General features: G+C 38.6%; 2 protein-coding genes across 6 annotated transcripts in view; one reads left to right on the top strand and one right to left on the bottom strand.

The window, feature by feature from the left end:
- sec24a (SEC24 homolog A, COPII coat complex component) overlaps positions 1-9,810 on the bottom strand; it is a 46,520-nt gene extending 36,710 nt beyond the window's left edge. The window contains exons 1-5 of one of the 5 annotated variants that reach the window (XM_051680564.1): positions 9,558-9,810; positions 6,727-7,164; positions 5,291-5,413; positions 2,431-2,594; positions 1,463-1,644 (exon numbers count right to left, since the gene is read on the bottom strand). In XM_051680564.1, coding sequence (XP_051536524.1) covers positions 1,463-1,644; positions 2,431-2,594; positions 5,291-5,413; positions 6,727-7,164; positions 9,558-9,612 — 962 coding nt within the window. In that variant the 5' untranslated portion in view covers positions 9,613-9,810. The remainder of the gene's footprint in view (positions 1-1,462; positions 1,645-2,430; positions 2,595-5,290; positions 5,414-6,726; positions 7,165-9,557) is intronic. The other 4 variants (XM_051680561.1, XM_051680563.1, XM_051680565.1 and 1 more) reach the window with 4 other exon arrangements.
- Positions 9,811-11,303: 1,493 nt separating this feature from the next.
- Positions 11,304-18,592, top strand: part of sar1b (secretion associated, Ras related GTPase 1B) — a 34,758-nt gene continuing 27,469 nt past the window's right edge. The window contains exons 1-2 of the mRNA XM_051680665.1: positions 11,304-11,461; positions 17,164-17,238. Coding sequence (XP_051536625.1) covers positions 17,181-17,238 — 58 coding nt within the window. The 5' untranslated portion in view covers positions 11,304-11,461; positions 17,164-17,180. The remainder of the gene's footprint in view (positions 11,462-17,163; positions 17,239-18,592) is intronic.

The raw sequence follows: 18,592 nt of genomic DNA, 5'->3' as shown, positions 1-18,592 counted from the left end.
GCACGAGGGGGACCTACACAATATTTGGCAGGTGGTTTTAATGTTGTGGCTGATTGGGGGGGGGGGTGTGTGTGTGTGTGTGTGTGTATATATATATATATATTAGTTGCAATCAACATTATTCAATTATTCATGTAAAGCATCTACATTGTAGCATATATAGTGTATATACACACACATTTATATATAATTTTTTTTATTTAGTTTTTTTTGCCATCAGAAATATTTCTCTGGCACAAAAAAAAAAAATAATTCCATGAGCATGACTACAAAGAGCATTTGTACAGAGACATTTACGTTAAGGCTACAAAAACTATATCTGGATATTTTTTAGCCTATTGACAACAGTTGATGTACATCACGGTTATTATGTATTTATTTTATATTATGTATTTAATACCACACGAGGGATTAGGGCTGGATATTGGTACAGATTTCCTGATTTGATTAGATTCTGTGTCACAAGCTCTTGATTTACTTTCAATTTCGATTTGATATTTATTCATCTGGGTATGTTTCAGTTATAATGTCCCTTTTGCTTACAAATGACAGTAATTCTCTCCCAGCTAATGCTGTTAATTATACAGAGGACCTTCTAACTAGGTACATAATGAAAATATTAATTTCACCAATTTTATTAGTTTTCCATCATTTTGGCTTCATAAAAATGAACAAATCCATGTATTCAATCAATAAGTTACTGTATATATATATATATATATATATATATATATATACACACACACACACACACACACACACACACACACACACACACACACACACACATATATTTATATTACATGTTTACTGTTTAATAGCATGATTTGTACTATTTAAATTGAACACGTGCTGAAAATGGCACTGTCTCTTTAAGAAAACCGGCAGTTCTGTAAAGTGCATCTGTAAATGAGCATGTTAATGAGAGAGACTCGAACAGCTATATCTCAGCTGTGCTATGTATGATTACAATTCCATGTGTATTTGTTGTTTTGATCAACAATTGACTGTAAAGAACAGAAAGAGACAATGACAAATGGGTCATGTGGATCTCGCCTTTGGACACACATTACATGGAACAAGTCAAATCATACTTTTACTCTCAACACGCAGTGAAAGGATCTCGCTGCTGAAGTTCTTCACTATATTAATCACTGCTGAGTGAAATCTGAACATTTACCAGCCAGTTGCCAAATATATACATTTTTGGTTGCACAGCACAAAATTTGGTTGCAAATGCAAGTGATTTCCTCTCATTGTAGTGGAGGATTGCGCATAGAGTAAAAGATCAATCTTGGGATTTAAAAATCGAGTTTCTTAAGAAAGAAATCTTTTTGTTGTGCTATAACACTACTACAGATGTGGCTTATAACTGGAACAGTATTGTGAAATCAGCTGAACTAGTGGCATCACTTTGTGCAATTAAAGAGTGAAATGAAGCATCGGTGTGAACATGACTCACTCGGGGCTGCAGTTGAGTCTCTGCAGGTCTTGCGGCAGGCACGGGGTGGGTGGTGTCACTGCTCCGGGAGGAAGCAGGCTGCGCTCCTGAAGAAGGTTGACAACCCTCAGCGCCTCAGGCATCTGTGACTGCAGGTTTAACGCTGCTAAAGACGGACCGAGCTGAGCCGCGCTCACAGTTGGCTGCACATGCACACACACACAATAAATACATGTCCACAAACAGCAGCCATAACCTGTTCCCCTACACTAGTCACCAGACATTACTACAAACAGAAGACCACTACCTGTAAATGATGGAGCTGCAGATGCACGACTCAACAATAAGATGACCTGATGACAAAAACACCAGTTGACATCTCAGTGCTGAGTTGTCATTCTGCCATGTATTGAACTTTGTTGTAGCTATGCAATCTGTGCTGATTTAAACCTAACAAGGTTTTTGTGTTCTGGGGATACTGGAGAGGGGGGTCCCTGCAAATCCTCAAATCATGTGACTTCATATAAAAACTCTGGCATCAACTCACAGTCTTTATCTAAAAGTTCTACAAGCTGTACAAATGAAAATAAAAACAATATTTTGAAGAAAAACATGGAAATATATTATTTGGGCCCTTATGTGTAGGAAAAGAGCAATTAATACATTTTCTGAGGTGTCTATGTTCTTGCCCTTTTAAGAGTTAAATGTGTCACCAAGGTAACCATTAACTAGTTGCTTGGCAGAAATCTTTTCTTGGAAATCAGTGAAAAGTGCAAAAGCTTGCGTATGAATTCATAGATTTCATAGTTACAGTAACTAAATTATTGCAAATTAAAACCTACTAAATTATTTTAAGGAAATTGTTGTTTTGTTCTTTATAAAGAAAACTCAACATTACTGTAAATATTTGTTCCTGACAGATGAAATCTGTTGCTGTATGATTTGTTTGTGGTGGAAGGGTGCAGACATGCCGTCGCAGCTTCAGGTACCTGCTGGTATTGAGGAGCAGCTGCGGTGCTGTATGGCTGCGCTGCAGGCTGCATGTGAGGGGGTTTCTGTGGCGTGGGCACACTCTGGTATGCGGGCTGCAGTGAGGGGTACGCTGTGCCCATCAGCCTGTTCATCGCTCCTGGCTGAGCCGAGTATGGTCCTGCTACAGAATCAAAACTGGGAGTTAACTGGGAGAAAACTCAGATTCCTCTCACTAGCCGATTTTCCCCTCAGATTTTCAGTCGTGAGCTTTATTTACATAATCGCTGGCCAGTCGGTGGGAGGCAGATCACGTCAGCATCTGCCAGTAGAAAGACGTTAATAACTTAACCGACTCACCTCCTGCTGAGTTAATGGCTTGAGCAACTGGAATTTAACTCCCACTGTGTTTGAAAAATCGGAATAACTGAGGACAGACAAGACCTTGTCCTACTCTGATCGAGTGTTTGACATAAAGCCACAGATCACGAACACCGAATGTAATTTGAGTGTCACCGAGCGTTTGTCTGCGGTTCTCCTCAACTTAAAAGACTCATTACATCAGATGGCAGAGACAGAACATCCTGTGTTTATTGATCCTCCTTTTCTCACCGACACGATGGAGAAAGAATCACCATTGGCCAGTAAATCTTTGCTTTTACTTGCCAGACTTCGGACATGTCAAGCAAACTGTGAGGGGGTCTTCACATACAGTACTGCGTAAAAGTGAAAATCGCTGTAAAGTGAGGATATTTAAAACAATAATTTCCTTTCATCAATGAACTTGAACTTAACTTGCCATAAATATTTATATATTTACACATTCATTACACATTTAGTAACACGTTTATTGTTTATATTCAGAATTTGTACTATTTTCAAGTACTTCCATTGCGCATACATTAATATGTAGAACAAGGCCTAAAATGTACCTTCTCTTTAATAATACCGGCAGTTCAGTGCTATTCAGTGAGTGTCACCAGAGACCCACTGGCAAGTGTAATCTGAACATATACTAGCCAGTGGCATTTTTGAAATGCATGATTAACTCGCACTGTAGAGTGCTGCTCACTGAAAGCCGTCACGTCGTCTCAATTCTGAATGGGTGAGTGCGACAGGCCTCAGACTGAAGAGAGACTGCAGCTCAAAGTCTGGTCCACTATACAACTTCTTCAATCCAAGAACCGCCCACTTAGACAGGAAGAGACTGTCTGACGGACATGTGGAACAGGACTGGGCAATATGTAAAAAATATTTTATTGATAACCACCTTAAATATTGCGATATACAATTATATCGTCAACCCCCCTGCCGAGGGTCGGTGAATATTTTTGCTTTATTGGTTTTGCTTTACAAATTAAATTCATTTATTGAAACATGAAAAACATAAGACATTTCTAAATTCAAATTGCACTTTAAATGAAAAAGCATTTAAATCTTATTTAACCAACTCCCAAAGTCCAAACATTTACCATCTCCAATGGCCCCATTTGCCATCACGCAAGTATCAGTCAGTGACAACAGGTGGAAAATTACTAATAGCCTAGAGATTAAGAACTAAAAATAATTATAAGTGTAAAGATAATAATAATCATAATAAATAAGCCTAATGAATTCCCTTGTGTTCCCAAAATAATGCTGCCTAATGTGTGTCCTTATTGAATTTGTGTTAGTATTGCATTTTGGTAAATCAGTTAATGCTGCCTAAAGAAAAGAGAATATAACTACATTTTAGGTTCAAGGTGAACATGTCTTGCATTATTTTATGATTTAATCACTTTCGTCTTTGTTTCTTTAATACAAAGATATTGATTACTGAACCTGCAGAGTTGCGTTCACAATGTGTAAGAGCGAACTGCTCCATGGAAATAAAGCAAACTAAACTCTCAGCACCTCCCGAAATGATCGGATATCATTTGCAGCATTCTTATTGATGACATTATTCTTGCAAACAGTTTTCATATGAAAGAAACATAGAAAAAAGAGTGATAACTCTTTACATGCGCTTGTTCCACAAGACAGGCTCGTGCTGCACGCCTCTGAACAAACAGTGAATCAGACACAAGCATTGACGGCTTTTCTTTTGTCAGTTCTTAAAAATATAATAAAGTGTGTTTCTTCAAGCGTGTGACAAACAGCATTTCTTGTCATGTGTCACTCTGAGACGTCTTACAGGTTGTCCGACTGTTGCAGGTAGATGAGCAAAATTACCCACGCATGAAATACATTTGGACCAGGAGCTTGCAAACTGGATTCAGCCTCATCACATTTTGCAGATGGTGGGTGCTAGTTTTGCACCCTGGGATACTGTTTAATATATTTGCTGACTTCCCAGATCCATGGTTTTGCCATTTCCTGATATTGTCAAACATCGTCTGTCAACTGAATGTCTCAATCAGCATCGGGATCTTTGTAAGATATCGTTGATATCCGATTACAAAGTCCCATTGCCCAGCCCTAATGTGGAGTGGCCAACCACAGTTCAGTTTATCTGTACTTGCCAATTAGGGGGAAAGGTTTATTTTGAAATAAATTATACCACAAGACTGGCATTGAAAAAATTATGTAATTAATGGTGCAGCAGTCTCCACAGAAACACACAATTTATATATATCAGAATTTCAAAACAGACATAACTCCAAACCTGAATATATATTCTAGATATCATGAATATTTAGTTTATTTGTTTTTTATTTGACAGTGTACATGTACATGAGTGTGCTGTTGGACTATGAGCATGCTTTAACCCCACCAAGGACTTCTCTCTAAATTCATCTTCACAGAACCACCGTAAAAAAATAAAATAAAAAAAACCTTTAAAGCTAAAACAGAAAAAAACAAAAAGTCACTAGTTGCCCTAAATAGGGGTCACTCTCTTACCGTCATTGTGTGTCACGAGGGGTGGTGGTGGTCCGGAGGGGGGTGGAGTTCCTCTCAGGGCTGCTGGTGGTTTGCCGAACGAATGATGTGTGTGAGGGGCCACTATGTTCAGCGCAGGTGCTGCTGGGACACATTACACAGGTCTCAAGTCCAACTTTAGAAGACATTATAATATCTACAGAACACACCCGCTCTCATTCACTGACGATGTGTATGCGGTATGCACATATTTGTGAGTTTAACCTCTTTGCAAACATGCTTTATGTAGAAAACAAGAATCATCAAAAAGTACATTTTTTGGGATAAAATACAGAACTAATGCAAATCACACATGCATAAAATTCACAAACTCCAAGCGGCCTTAGAAACATGAAATATGTTAAGCTGAGAAGTATTATACATACACTCACTGAGCACTTCATTAAAAACACTATACTAATATAAGGTAGGGCCTTCCTTTGCTCTCAAAACAGCCTCAGTTCTTTGTGGCACAAAGTCCACAAGATGTTGGAAACGTTCCTTTGAGATTCTGGTCTATGTTGACATGATTGCATCACGCAATTTCTGCAGATTTGTCAGCTGCACATTCATGCTGCGGATCTCCTACCACATCCCAAAGATGTTCTATTGTTGAGTGTTGTGTGTGAAAGTCCCAGTAGATCAGCAGTTACAGAAATACTCAAACCAGCTCATCTGGCACCAACAATCATGCCACGCTCCAAATCACTGAGATCACATTTTTTCCCCATTCTGATGGTTGATGTGAACATTAACTGAAGCTCCTGACCCGTATCTGTTTATTTTATGCACTGCAGCCACACGATTGGCTGATTAGATAATCAAATGAATAAGTAGATGTACAGGTGTTTCTAATAAAGTGCTCGGTGAGTGTACATCATTTTATAGTGTGTGCATGCAAAGCAATTAGTGTGAATCTAGATATAAACAGAGACTACATTTTCTGTTCAATGAATTGTATGTCAGCTACCAATCTTTTGAAATAATAGATGTAAACAATTCTACTAATTAGTGTACAAATGTCTGTAATAAGACTCCCAACAGACAAAATCTAAAACCAGCTGGACGGAGTGCAACAGAATGGAACAGAAAGCAATGCTCTGCAGACAGGTTTTAAAAAATTGTCAATTTTAACTTCATATTTACAATTTTAATATGTCATGAAAATGGAAAGCTTGTGACGGAGCTTATAAAAAAATAAATAAAAAGTGACAAAAGACTTTGGTCTGAATGTATGGCTGTAGTGACAATGCTTTAAAAGGGATGAACCGTAAAGACACAACTTTACCGAGATGGTTTTACCAATACAAACTGTCTAATAACTACAAAACAGCATGCTAATTGATAAATTATGCTAAAAATATGATATAATATCTAAGTAAACTAGTATACAGTAGGTGATTGTACGGGTGTTGTACCAGGCATATGAGTGTTGTTGAGAGCAGAATATGGTGGCAGCGGTGCGGGCGACTGCATAGTGTTCTGGAAGACTAAAGGCGTGCTGGTTCCTGTGCTGTAGGGTTGTTGAGGCGTGGAGATCAGTGCGGGACTCGCGTGGTTCACTGCAGGGGGAGGCCATCTGGGTGGCTGCTGCGGGTGCTGCTGGTAGAAGCTGTTGGTCAGCGGCGGGGTGTGTGCGGGTGGGACCAGGGCTGGTCTGTGGTTGGGAGATGACGGCAGGGACAGGGGATGCTGGGACATGGCGACCGGTGACGGCTGCTGCCGGCTGGGGTTATAGCAGCTCGGCGCGGGTGGCGTCGGTGCTTTGGCTGGCATAGCATTCAGGTATCCTGGCTGAGGTGGGGTCATGTAGCCCTGATTTGAGGGGTAAAGTGCAACTGGATTCTGCGACAGACCTACAGATTCAAATAACCATGAAACAGTCAGTTACAAATGAAACCAGCACAATTAACTCTATTGCACGCATGATTCAAGCTGTGTTCAAAAAATCTTGATGTCGGAAAGAAATTACTGCTAAATGACAGAATCTGATTGAATTGGCTCCTAGGACAACTGTAAAAATGACTTCAATGTTAAATACTAAAAAACTAGATTTAATCATTTAATAAGATTTAATAATGGATATTAATAACATATGCAATATTTTCTTAATGTCCATTCCACCATCACACAGTGTTGCTTCTCAAAAACAAACACATTTATGCAATTGCTCAGAATGTACAAATTATGTAATGTAACAAACATAACATTTATTTCTGATGGATGGAAAACGAACAAAACAGTTTTTCTGAGGCAGTTCTCCAGAGGAGAAATGTGCAGAATCCCAAAGGTGTACCAGAAAAATTCAATTTCATTGCTCTCTTACATGCATCATGTGATGTAAAGTCAAGAACACGGGTTTGTAACCCTGAACCAGGATCAACAGGGGGTATTTTTTCTGCTGGTTCGGTCAGTCTAGTACTTGCCCTGCCAACATTTTAATTGGCCCCCCATAACCCCCCCGTCAATTTATTGTGTTAATTCAGTGTGATTAATTATGTAAGGGATAATGTACAGTCAGAAGATTGTTATAGCACCATAAACCCACCGGAGCCTCGTTGTTTTGCGATAACAATCGACTGACTGTACATTATCCCACTTATTACACAGCTACTAACCAAAGAAATAAATACATGGAGATTAAATATTGATTTGCATTGAAATTATGTAATTATGTGAGAAGAAATAAATCACTGAACAGCTGAAATCCACCTCCGGTTTTCATTGGAGTTCTGTTGGTGTTTATTTTGTAATTAATGACCGTCTGATTCCTCATTATCCAGCTTACTACAAGAATTTTTGCCAAATAAAATAAATACATGGAAATTAAACATTAATTTGAGTTGAAATTATTTTATTAGCTTACTTGTAGAGACCGCACAATAATTTGAGAAGCAGGAAAGATGACTTGCAAAATTAGATTTAACAGGTTTATACCCATATATGTAAAATCTAAAGTTCAGTAAATATGCGCTTCCCCGTCCTTTTTACTGCAAATCTACACTTTCACTTCCATATTCTGGTGTATAAGTGACTTTCACATTCTGCCACCTACTGGTTGGGGCTAAAAAAGGACTTTAATATTGATCTGTTTCTCACCCACTCCTATCATATCACTTCTGAAGACATGGATTAAACACTGGAGTTTTATGGATTACTTTTATGCTGCCTTTGTGCTTTTAGAGCTACAAAGGTCACAATTCACTTGCATTGTATGGACCTACAGAGCTTAAGTATTCTTCTAAAAACCTTCATTTGTGTTCAGCAGAAGAAAGAAAGTCACACACTTCTGGGATAGCATAAGGGTGAGAAAATGATGAGAGAATTTTCATTTTTGGGTGGACTATACCTTTTTAAAGTTCAATGAATGTAAGCTTGATTGAAAATACAACACTGGCCCTAATGGTAAAGTGACAATCCATCACACTGACTCCAGGCCAGCGGGCCACGTTTATTGTTGAGCCCTGATGATGAAGCATATTGTTTTATAGAGGGTTAATGATCCTCATAAAGTGTATTTATTAGCCTACTTCACTACAGAGACAGCTGTAGATATAAGGTCATCAGACTAGTCCTCTAATCAGATTATAACTCAGTAACTAAGTACTTAATCTTCACCTGAAAGGAGATTCTACATATTCACTCAAAAATGTACAATTCTCAAGTGAATAGAACTGAGCTGAAGCGGAGGAATCGGTTCATTCGAGTGTTTGACTGAGACAGACATATTTTCTGATTCAGAAGTGAAACTAATACTCATACTAGTTTCACACTTGATTTGACGGAATGGGGAGACTTTAGCAGCACTGTTTTGCATCCCTTTAACGATTTTGCTCCAACAGTGCAGAAGAATCTGACTTTATTCTCTGCAGAGTGTTGCGTCACATCTAGAGTTTAAGTGACTCGACGAACTGTTCGGATTTACTCGTGGACTGATCGTTTATGAGCTCAGGATTTGCTCTCAACGCATCGAGCGACGCGACAACGAAACTGTTGAGTCGTGCGTCGCGTTTCTAGCAGTGTACGCCGCTTTGTTGATTAGACCGGGAGCGTCCTAGTTTGACGCGTCGCTTTACTGGCAGTGCTGAGGTGAAACTCAAGAGAACTCGGCCTAAGAAGCAGACGGTTGCGAAACACCTCACTGCCTGCCGGCAAAAACATAGAAAGAGCCCGTAATTGACGCGTACTTTAATAACGCGTCAGAAAATGACAGCTGCGTGTCATAGAGAGTAATAATGAGTTTATTCACCGTTAGCATAAGTCGCTCCAGCGCCGTTCTGTGACGCGAAGCCGCTGCTGGACATCGTGAAACTCGCGCAGATCAGTCTGATCGATAACGCAATGAATCGCGCTTCTCTCCGCGTGGCTTTTCGGACTCTCCGAGAGCTGAAGTGGGTGTCGGGCGTGTGGATCACAGGCCCGCGTCTCCGGCCATTCCTCCGCTACTGCTGATAATCGAGCACCTTCCGCTCACCGGAAGCCTCCTAGAGCTCTGACATCACGCATGCGCACTTGGTACACGTGGCATTTCCTGTGGAAGAGCACTTTCGGCCGTACTGGAAACACACAACGCGATAAGTGACGCCAGATAATGGAAATGGCCCTGAAACTCTTACACATTTATTTTGGGCTTGTCCGCAAGTGCAAGCACTTTGGAATGATAAAAATGCCTTTGCAAAAAATGTATTCATTTGAAAGCAATAGAGAATATGTTTAAGCATGTTCCAAATGCAAATAATGCACATTTTATGTTTTTATTTGCTTTAATTACTATAATTGCACGGAGTTAAATGGACTAAAAAACGTCTTTGTTTAAACAGTTTAACATTGAATTCAACACATATGAAAACTACATACAAAAGTAACTATGTGAAAGCATTACTTCTGTCCTTGTATCTACAGTAGTATTAAAACTGTACAAAGTAGAAACACTTCAAAGCTGTTGCAGTACATGGAAAAAAATTATAAATGTTGTGTTTACTCCGTGGGAACTTGCTGTCCTCAAACAAAACTAAAAAAAAAACTAAAAAAAACTATATATATATATATATATATAGTTTCCTCGGAAAATTTGGTACAAACATTCCGCATTAAAATCACACTATTATTCACAACACACATAATGTCACAGACAATAAATACAGACAATTTATTAAAAAAATAAATAATGATCATGTATTGTGTTCACTCGTGTTGTGTTTTATCAGGCCATTAAATGTGTGTTTGTGCTGTCATGTTGTTGTTTTCATTGCAAAAAATTAAACAACGCAAAAAAAAATCCATATTCATCAAATGTGTACATGTAATTGAGCAATATCAGTTTATAATGTACACAGAACACAGAAAAACATCAACGTTATAAAAATAAAAAGAATAATACAAATAAATATGTAGGCCTATTATACAAATGTATGTTCTTTTGGATCTTATGTATTTTGAAATTATTTACTTTGCACACATAAATACACATTCTTTTCACATTTCTTTTTGGTAAAATACAAGCAACATGTATTATCTATTGTACATTCATATATACACACGGGGGGGGGGGGGGGGGGTTGCAGTGTGAAGAATTGCCATGTTTCCATTGATCATGGTATAATTATTGGGGGGTTGTACTTGCTTGTTTTTATTATTGGGGGGTTACTTCCCCCCATCCCCCCTGGAATCTACATATACATATTTAGTACATGTATGTAGCAGTGGTGTAGTCAAGGGTGGGAATATTAGAGATTATTCTTTGACTTAAAATATATATTTATAAAATAGTATAAAAATGCAAAAATTCTGATTTCTGAAAGTGTTAAAGAACTTTTTGAATGTGCCACTTCCCGGTTGTTAAGGAAAATTAGGTTTAACATTTTTTTGGCGAAAACATGGCCCATCCATTTTTATTGAGGCCCACCCAAAAGTAATTTTCTGACTACGCCCTTGGTATGTACTAAATTCATAGGTCAGTTTGGCCCGTGAGTGGATTTCTCTGACGGTGCTGTGTTTCCGGCCGGTCGAGTTACAGTGACACACAGTGCGGAAGTGGAGCCATTGCTGTGTGTCGTGGCTGTGAGCAGACAGGATCTTCACTCGACTCTACTGTGATACTCACTTATTGAACAGCACTGAGGAGAGTTCGACCCGTCTGTACACACACTTCAGGTATATGTTTCTCTCTCAATGTGTTGAAATGTGTGTTCTTGTGCGTAAAGTGAAGTTTTCACTTTTGCCGGTCGCTCGCGCTAAAGCTAATGAGAGGCACTGGCTGCACACAGTTGTGTAACAGTGAAGTGCATTAAATCGACACAAGTCACCTAACAACACACTCATATCAGCATTCACCTATATTAATAACGTGATTCTATCATTTGAGGGCTGTCATTAGTCATGATTGTGCTGTTTGTGACATTTAAACGGCTTAGCTCTATAGAGCCGCCTGTATTAGCATCATCAACAGTGACACGTACACACACTTACAAACTAACACACACACATTTACGCACTAACGCACTCGCACACAAACACACACTTACACGCGCACACGGTTTTGTTCTGTTAGTTGCTAAATGCTGTTTTTATGTTAATCAACTTGTTCATGCTGTCATTTATAAAGGTATGTCAGAATGATTACCTTTGTGAAGATGAGACATCCCATACTTTGACTTTTGTTTTTAGCCCTTATGTTCTGTAGAGGTCTGAGACACATCAAGGCTCTTTTACTAGGTCTAAAAAGAACAAACATTGAGGTGTCAGATTGAGACTCAATGATTGTCCTAATCTTCACAATCTTGATAAACGTCCTCCACGAAGAATGTTACATTACAGGTGTAAAATACAAAAAACTTTTACATGCTAAGATTTTATGCTTGGTTTCCATGTAGCAGTTTACTCCTGCCTGCTGTTTATTTGAAGTTTCTTTTATTATTTTGTTCAGCAATTTGCTGAGGTCAAGTTGACCCTAAACAGGACAAAAATGTTTGAAGAGAAAACAATAGGTCACTTTCAAAAGTACTATTATTATTTTGCAGCTTTGGGGTCTCTGGGGCCCTAATATAAAGACAGTAAAGTGAACTTGAACAGATCTTGAGGGTTCAGCATTTTGTCACCTCTTGATTAGTTGTAGAATTCCTTTCATGAGTTGATGTTTTGATGAAACAGCAGTGTATTTACATGAACCCTGACTGAAATCTGATGAGCAAACGGCTTTGTGAGGCATTTGAAATTCCCATTACCTGTCTTGACAAAGTCCAGAGTAATTTGTGTATATGGAAGGTGCGATTCAGTATTGGTGTTTTTTGTTATTTCATTGATTTAGTTGTTTGAATGAATTTTTGTGCTCAGTTTTTGTGTATACCTTGCTGTGACTGAGTAAATGTGAGTCACGGGCTGTTTAAAGGTACAGCTCACTGTCATTAATTTACTCTCATCATGCTGTTCCAAACCCGGCAACTTCCCTTTGTGGTGCACAAAATGAGAAGTCGGGCAGGATGTTATTCTCAGTCACCATTCACTTTCACTGTATGGAATAAAGATTCAATGGAAGTGAATGGTGACTGAGTCTGTCGGCTCATGACACTACCTAACGTCCCATTTTATTTTCCATGGAAGATAGAAAGTCATACAGGTTTGAAAGGACAAGAAGGTGAGTGTGTCGACGAGAGGATTTTCCCTTTTGTGTGAACAGTTCCTTTAAATGCATCAGGCTGTGGTGACGCGTAGCTCGGCTGCTTCACCTTTAATACTACTGGTCTTTACTCCAGTGACTGCTGCAGCTTATGTCATGACAGAAACGCATTTCACACCGCTTCAGGACAATCACCAACATGATCTGAAAGCCTGTGATTTTCCTGTTGAAGTGGGTTTGTCAAGTAATCTGTCATTATATTAGTTTGACAAGCCAAGAGATCATTCAGAGGCAGGTCATTATCGCCAAATAATCCCTGACAGGGTGATCAGGATCCCCACACAAAACACTTATTACATGGCGGCAAACCCAAGAATTGAATGAACATGATGATATTCAATAGAGTTTAAATTATTTATGCAAGAAGAGGACTGAGAGAGAAAATAAGATCAGTTGTAGACTGTAATAGTGCTTCTGTGACACATGTCACACAGACTTTGATCTTTTAAGTTTGTATAGGGCACATTTGTTTCTCTTATCATGCAGATTTCACCTCTGCATCTGCCTCCCAGTCAATCATACAATATTCAACAGTGTAATAGACATGTGGCCGTTTTAATACAGGACAAGTTTTCTGTTGTACACATTAATATACCAATAAAAGAGAGTTCTAACTAATGTCATGTAAAGCAGCAGGCAATATATTCACCTTATCTGTCTTTTGACAATCAATAAATGTCTTGTGTTTGCTCTGAAATGGGTTCAAATTGTATTTATTTTTTTCAACCAAACAGCCAAAATGTTTAAAGCAAGAACTATAACTAGACATGTTGTCCATACTTTTTTTGAACTAAATTAACACAATATTTATTCTTTTTTTTATTTCTTTACACCAATACAACAAAACATAGTAATACATTTTTACCTACATGTATTGTCACAACATTTTAATCCATGAAAAATGTCAAACGCAGACTTTGAGTGAAGACTTAAACAAATTGTTTAATGATTTAGTGTTTTCAATCAATTCATTAAACAAATCATTTGAACTGATTCACAGACATGATTGAACTTACGAACTCTTAACACTGTTTTTACAACTGAAGTTTAAATGAAAGATACTATTAAAGCATCTACTGTAAGTGCTGACATTTTGCCAGGTGAAAAACAATCTGGTATCATGTGTAAAAGTCACATTAAATGAACAGTTCACCTAAAAATGAAGATTCTCTCATCATTTACTCACCCTCATGCCATCCCAGAAGGGTATGATTTTCTTTCTACTGCTGAACACAAATACAGATTTTTAGCAGCATATCTCAACTCTGTAGGTCCATACAATGCGAGTGAATAGTGGCCAGTATTCAGAAGGTCCAAAAAGCACATAAAGGCAGCATAAAAGTAATCCATAAGACTCCAGTGTTTAATCCATGTCTTCTGAAGTGATATGATAGATGTGGGTGAGAAACAGATCAATATTAAAGTCCTTTTTTACTATCAATCTGCACCTTTGACCAGCCCCAACCAGTAGGTGGCTGAATGTGAGAGTCACTTACACACCAGAATATGGAAGTGAAAGTGTAGATTTACAGGAAAAGGACAAAAATATTGATCTGTTTCTCACTGTAAGGGAGTTCGAGGAAAAGAGGCGAGAAGCGAGGTTTCCCAGTTCAGGTGGGTGTTTTAATTTGTCCAGCTTAGTTTACAGCTTTCCAAGAAAAATATTGACTCTTCACACATACAACTTCACAATAACTTTCGTGGCAATATGGCTTTTCTTGTGCCGGTCTCTCTCTCCCCGTCTACTGGCGGTGTGGCTCTTTTATGCCACTCTCCCCGTGCTCACTGAAATTAGAGTCAGGTGTTAGACATCATTTAGCTCAGGTGTAAGCGCCCTTACCGCTTTCTCTCTCTCTGGAGAGATGCTTGACCACGCCCCTGCTGCCACACTCACCTACACATATCATATCATTTCTGAAGACATGGATTAAACTACTGGAGTCTTATGGATTACTTTTATGCTGCCTTTATGTGCTTCAGAGCTGAAATGTTTTTCTAAAAATCTTTTTTTTAGTTTTAATTGTAATTATTGGGTGAACTATCAGAGCTCTACACTTAAATTTTTTGGTAACGTTAATGTGCCACGATATAACGCACAAAAAGGCATGAGAAAACTGAGCTCATCAATTATCACATAATTCAGGAACATAGTGAGAGTCATGACAATGACAATTAAATTCTTATAAACCAAATTTAATATTTTCAGTTAATTTGACAGGCTGTCTGCTAAAAAAAAAAACAACAACAGCTCATGTTAACCTGTTTCACCTTGTGAACATAAATATACAAAAACACAATGTTCAGTCTTTGAAGTGTAGTCCTAAATGTATTTAAGAACTCTAAATTGACATCTGCTCTGCTGAACACAGTTAATGTTCCTGTCACACAATGTACAACAATCAGATGCTGCATATTTCAGTTGGCCAGACTCTGTAAACGTTCAACTTATAGTAAAATCGTATGCTTTTCATTACATTCAAGCTGACTAAAACATCTCAAGTTTTTCATGCTTGCTCGGTTGACTGAAGGGTTGAAAAGCAGCCAATCGCAGTGTGAAACGGAACTATTGCACAGCGTAGATGCATTTGGGAGTTGTAATTTTTATTCCGATTGTACAACACTTCATGAGCTTCAATCTAGGGTCGGGAATCTTTAGGCACCTCACAATTCCATCTGATTCTGGGAATCACGATCCGCTTTCAGAACGATTGCTGATACATCTACATTTTCTTATTGATTTTCTGCTGTGCAAAGGCAAAACACAGTAACTTCACATTTTGACGCTCAACTATAATCAGGTTTTGAGACAATTGCAGTAACTACAAAATCCACACTCAAATCAAGGGACTGTTTTGTTGGTTTACAGTGTATTTACAGCCTTTGTATGGCTATATTGTCATCATACAAAGTGATAAACACTGACCTCTTTACGCAAGAAAATAAATGAAAGAAAAAGTTTTCAAAACACAAAACTATTAAATTCAACATTTAGTTAAATAACTTTGTTTAAAGCATTGTTAATCATTTTTATTTAATAGTATTCAATTTTTAATTCGAATAAATCTATCCGAGGCCTTTTTATTTTTTATTTTAACTATAACTACAGATTGTGTAGTTATTGAATACATGAGATGCTTCTGTGAGTGCAGATGTCAGCTTCTCCTTTCCTCACCACAGGTGATAAAGCAGCACAAATAGCGGGATTATTATTTAAATCTATCAAGCATCTTGTATGTACTGTTCCATCCGTTTGCTCTGCGAGTAGAAGTCTCACCTGCTTAACATTTATCTAATGAGCCATCAGGTGTGTGCACTCTTCCCGATGAGCGAAAGACTGGCAATGTGCAACAGCAAATGAAAGGGTGCAAGAGGAGTAAAAGACATTGGGAAGAAGCAGACAAAAAATAATTGGAAAATAAAATCATCACCCACGTCTCCTGAACCACTGTCTCGTCATTATTTTCTGGTGTTTTTTCTTGTGCAAATTAGTGCAATAACGGGCGTGAGCTTTGTTGATATGTAATCATGAAATCAACACTCCCGTTGCCATGTGCGCAAGTTTGTGAATTAATTTTGGGATCGTAGTTTTACTAGGAGACGAATGGTGTGTTGTTGATACATCCAGTCTAATTTCTAACATCTGTCTCTAGTGCGCGCATAAGCTGCACTACTGCCGCGTTCTCGGAATCGATTCTGAATTTGAGAATTGATCCAGAATCGTTGGAAAAAGAATTGCTATGCATAGGAGAATCTTTTTTTTTTTTTTTTCTCCCACCCCAACTTCAGTGGTGTCTAAATATTTTTTCAGTCGCACACAGTAATTTTCAGTCACAAATGCAACTGAAATGGACGCACTGTAGAGCCCTGACTATCCCTTTAACGCTCTCATACGCACGAGTTAAGAGACAAGGAATGATCATGAAATGAGTCTAATGACATGTTCTTTAGGCAACTTAATGGCCAAATAAAAAAACACATTAAAATTATCACAATATTCACAGTGACGCTTAATTTTATATCGGCAGCAAAACCATCGGCAATCATGAATTGTCTATGTCATCCAGCCTGGTTTAGATTACCGTAATCTTTTCTACTAGACCCATTAATGAATGTAGAAAATGGCAAGTTTTGTCCTTGATGAAGTTTGCATACTTAAATGTTTTAATGAATTTGCTTTCAGATTCCCACAGCCTGGATATGTCCTTCATATTTGACTGGATTTATAGTGGATTCAGTAGCGTTCTACAGTTCCTAGGTAAGTTTTTCTTTGTCACTTACACAGTCTAATACATCATCACATTTGCTTGGGAAATGAACTGAAGCTTTGTTTATATTTCGGGGCTCACCATTAAGCATTGTGATGTGCTTGTCCTCTGAGTAAAAAAAAGTTACTTGTCCAGATAGAAAAAAGGACATTTAAGTTACATGCTCAAGTAACATGTAAAAGGTTCTGTTGTATGTTTCCTAAAATTACGACCAATGCCCCACCTAATAGGGTACCTATGCAATCAACTCAATTCTCTGTGACAGAAATGTAAACTGCACTGGGTAGGGGAGGAGACTATTGTCATATGATAATTATTTTATACGTTACGTATGGTAGTCAAATAAAAAAAGCCTCCACGCCATCATTAACAGCAGAGGGATGCTCACACTTCTATGGAATGAGATCTACTTTTTCATCATGATATTGCTGCAAGATCTACCATGTACAGTGCATCCGGAAAGTATTCACAGCGCTTCACTTTTTCCACATTTTGTTATGTTACAGCCTTATTCCAAAATGGATTAAATTCATTATTTTCCTCAAAATTCTACAAACAATACCCCATAATGACAACGTGAAAGAAGTTTGTTTGAAATCATTGCAAATTTATTAAAAATAAAAAACGAAAAAAAATCACATGTACATAAGTATTCACAGCCTTTGCTCAATACTTTGTTGAAGCACTTTTGGCACCAATTACAGCCTCAAGTCTTTTTGAGTATGATGCTACAAGCTTGGCACACCTATTTTTGGGCAGTTTCTCCCATTCTTCTTTGCAGGACCTCTCAAGCTCCATCAGGCTGGATGGGGAGCGTCGGTGCACAGCCATTTTCAGATCTCTCCAGAGATGTTCAATCAGGTTCAAGTCTGGGCTCTGGCTGGGCCACTCAAGGACATTCACAGAGTTGTCCCGTAGCCACTCCTTTGTTATCTTGGCTGTGTGCTTAGGGTCGTTGTCCTGTTGGAAGATGAACCTTCGCCCCAGTCTGAGGTCCAGAGCGCTCTGGAGCAGGTTTTCATCAAGGATGTCTCTGTACTTTGCTGCATTCATCTTTCCCTCGATCCTGACTAGTCTCCCAGTTCCTGCCGCTGAAAAACATCCCCACAGCATGATGCTGCCACCACCATGCTTCACTGTAGGGATGGTATTGGCCAGGTGATGAGCGGTGCCTGGTTTCCTCCAGACATGACGCTTGCCATTCAGGCCAAAGAGTTCAATCTTTGTTTCTCATGGTCTGAGAGTCCTTCAGGTGCCTTTTGGTAAACTCCAGGTGGGCTGTCATGTGCCTTTTATTAAGGAGTAGCTTCCGTCTGGCCACTCTACCATACAGGCCTGATTGGT

This window comes from Myxocyprinus asiaticus, chromosome 40 (assembly GCF_019703515.2).
Source record: "Myxocyprinus asiaticus isolate MX2 ecotype Aquarium Trade chromosome 40, UBuf_Myxa_2, whole genome shotgun sequence".
Taxonomy (NCBI): Eukaryota; Metazoa; Chordata; class Actinopteri; order Cypriniformes; family Catostomidae; genus Myxocyprinus; species Myxocyprinus asiaticus.
This window is presented reverse-complemented; position numbering and strand designations above follow the sequence as displayed.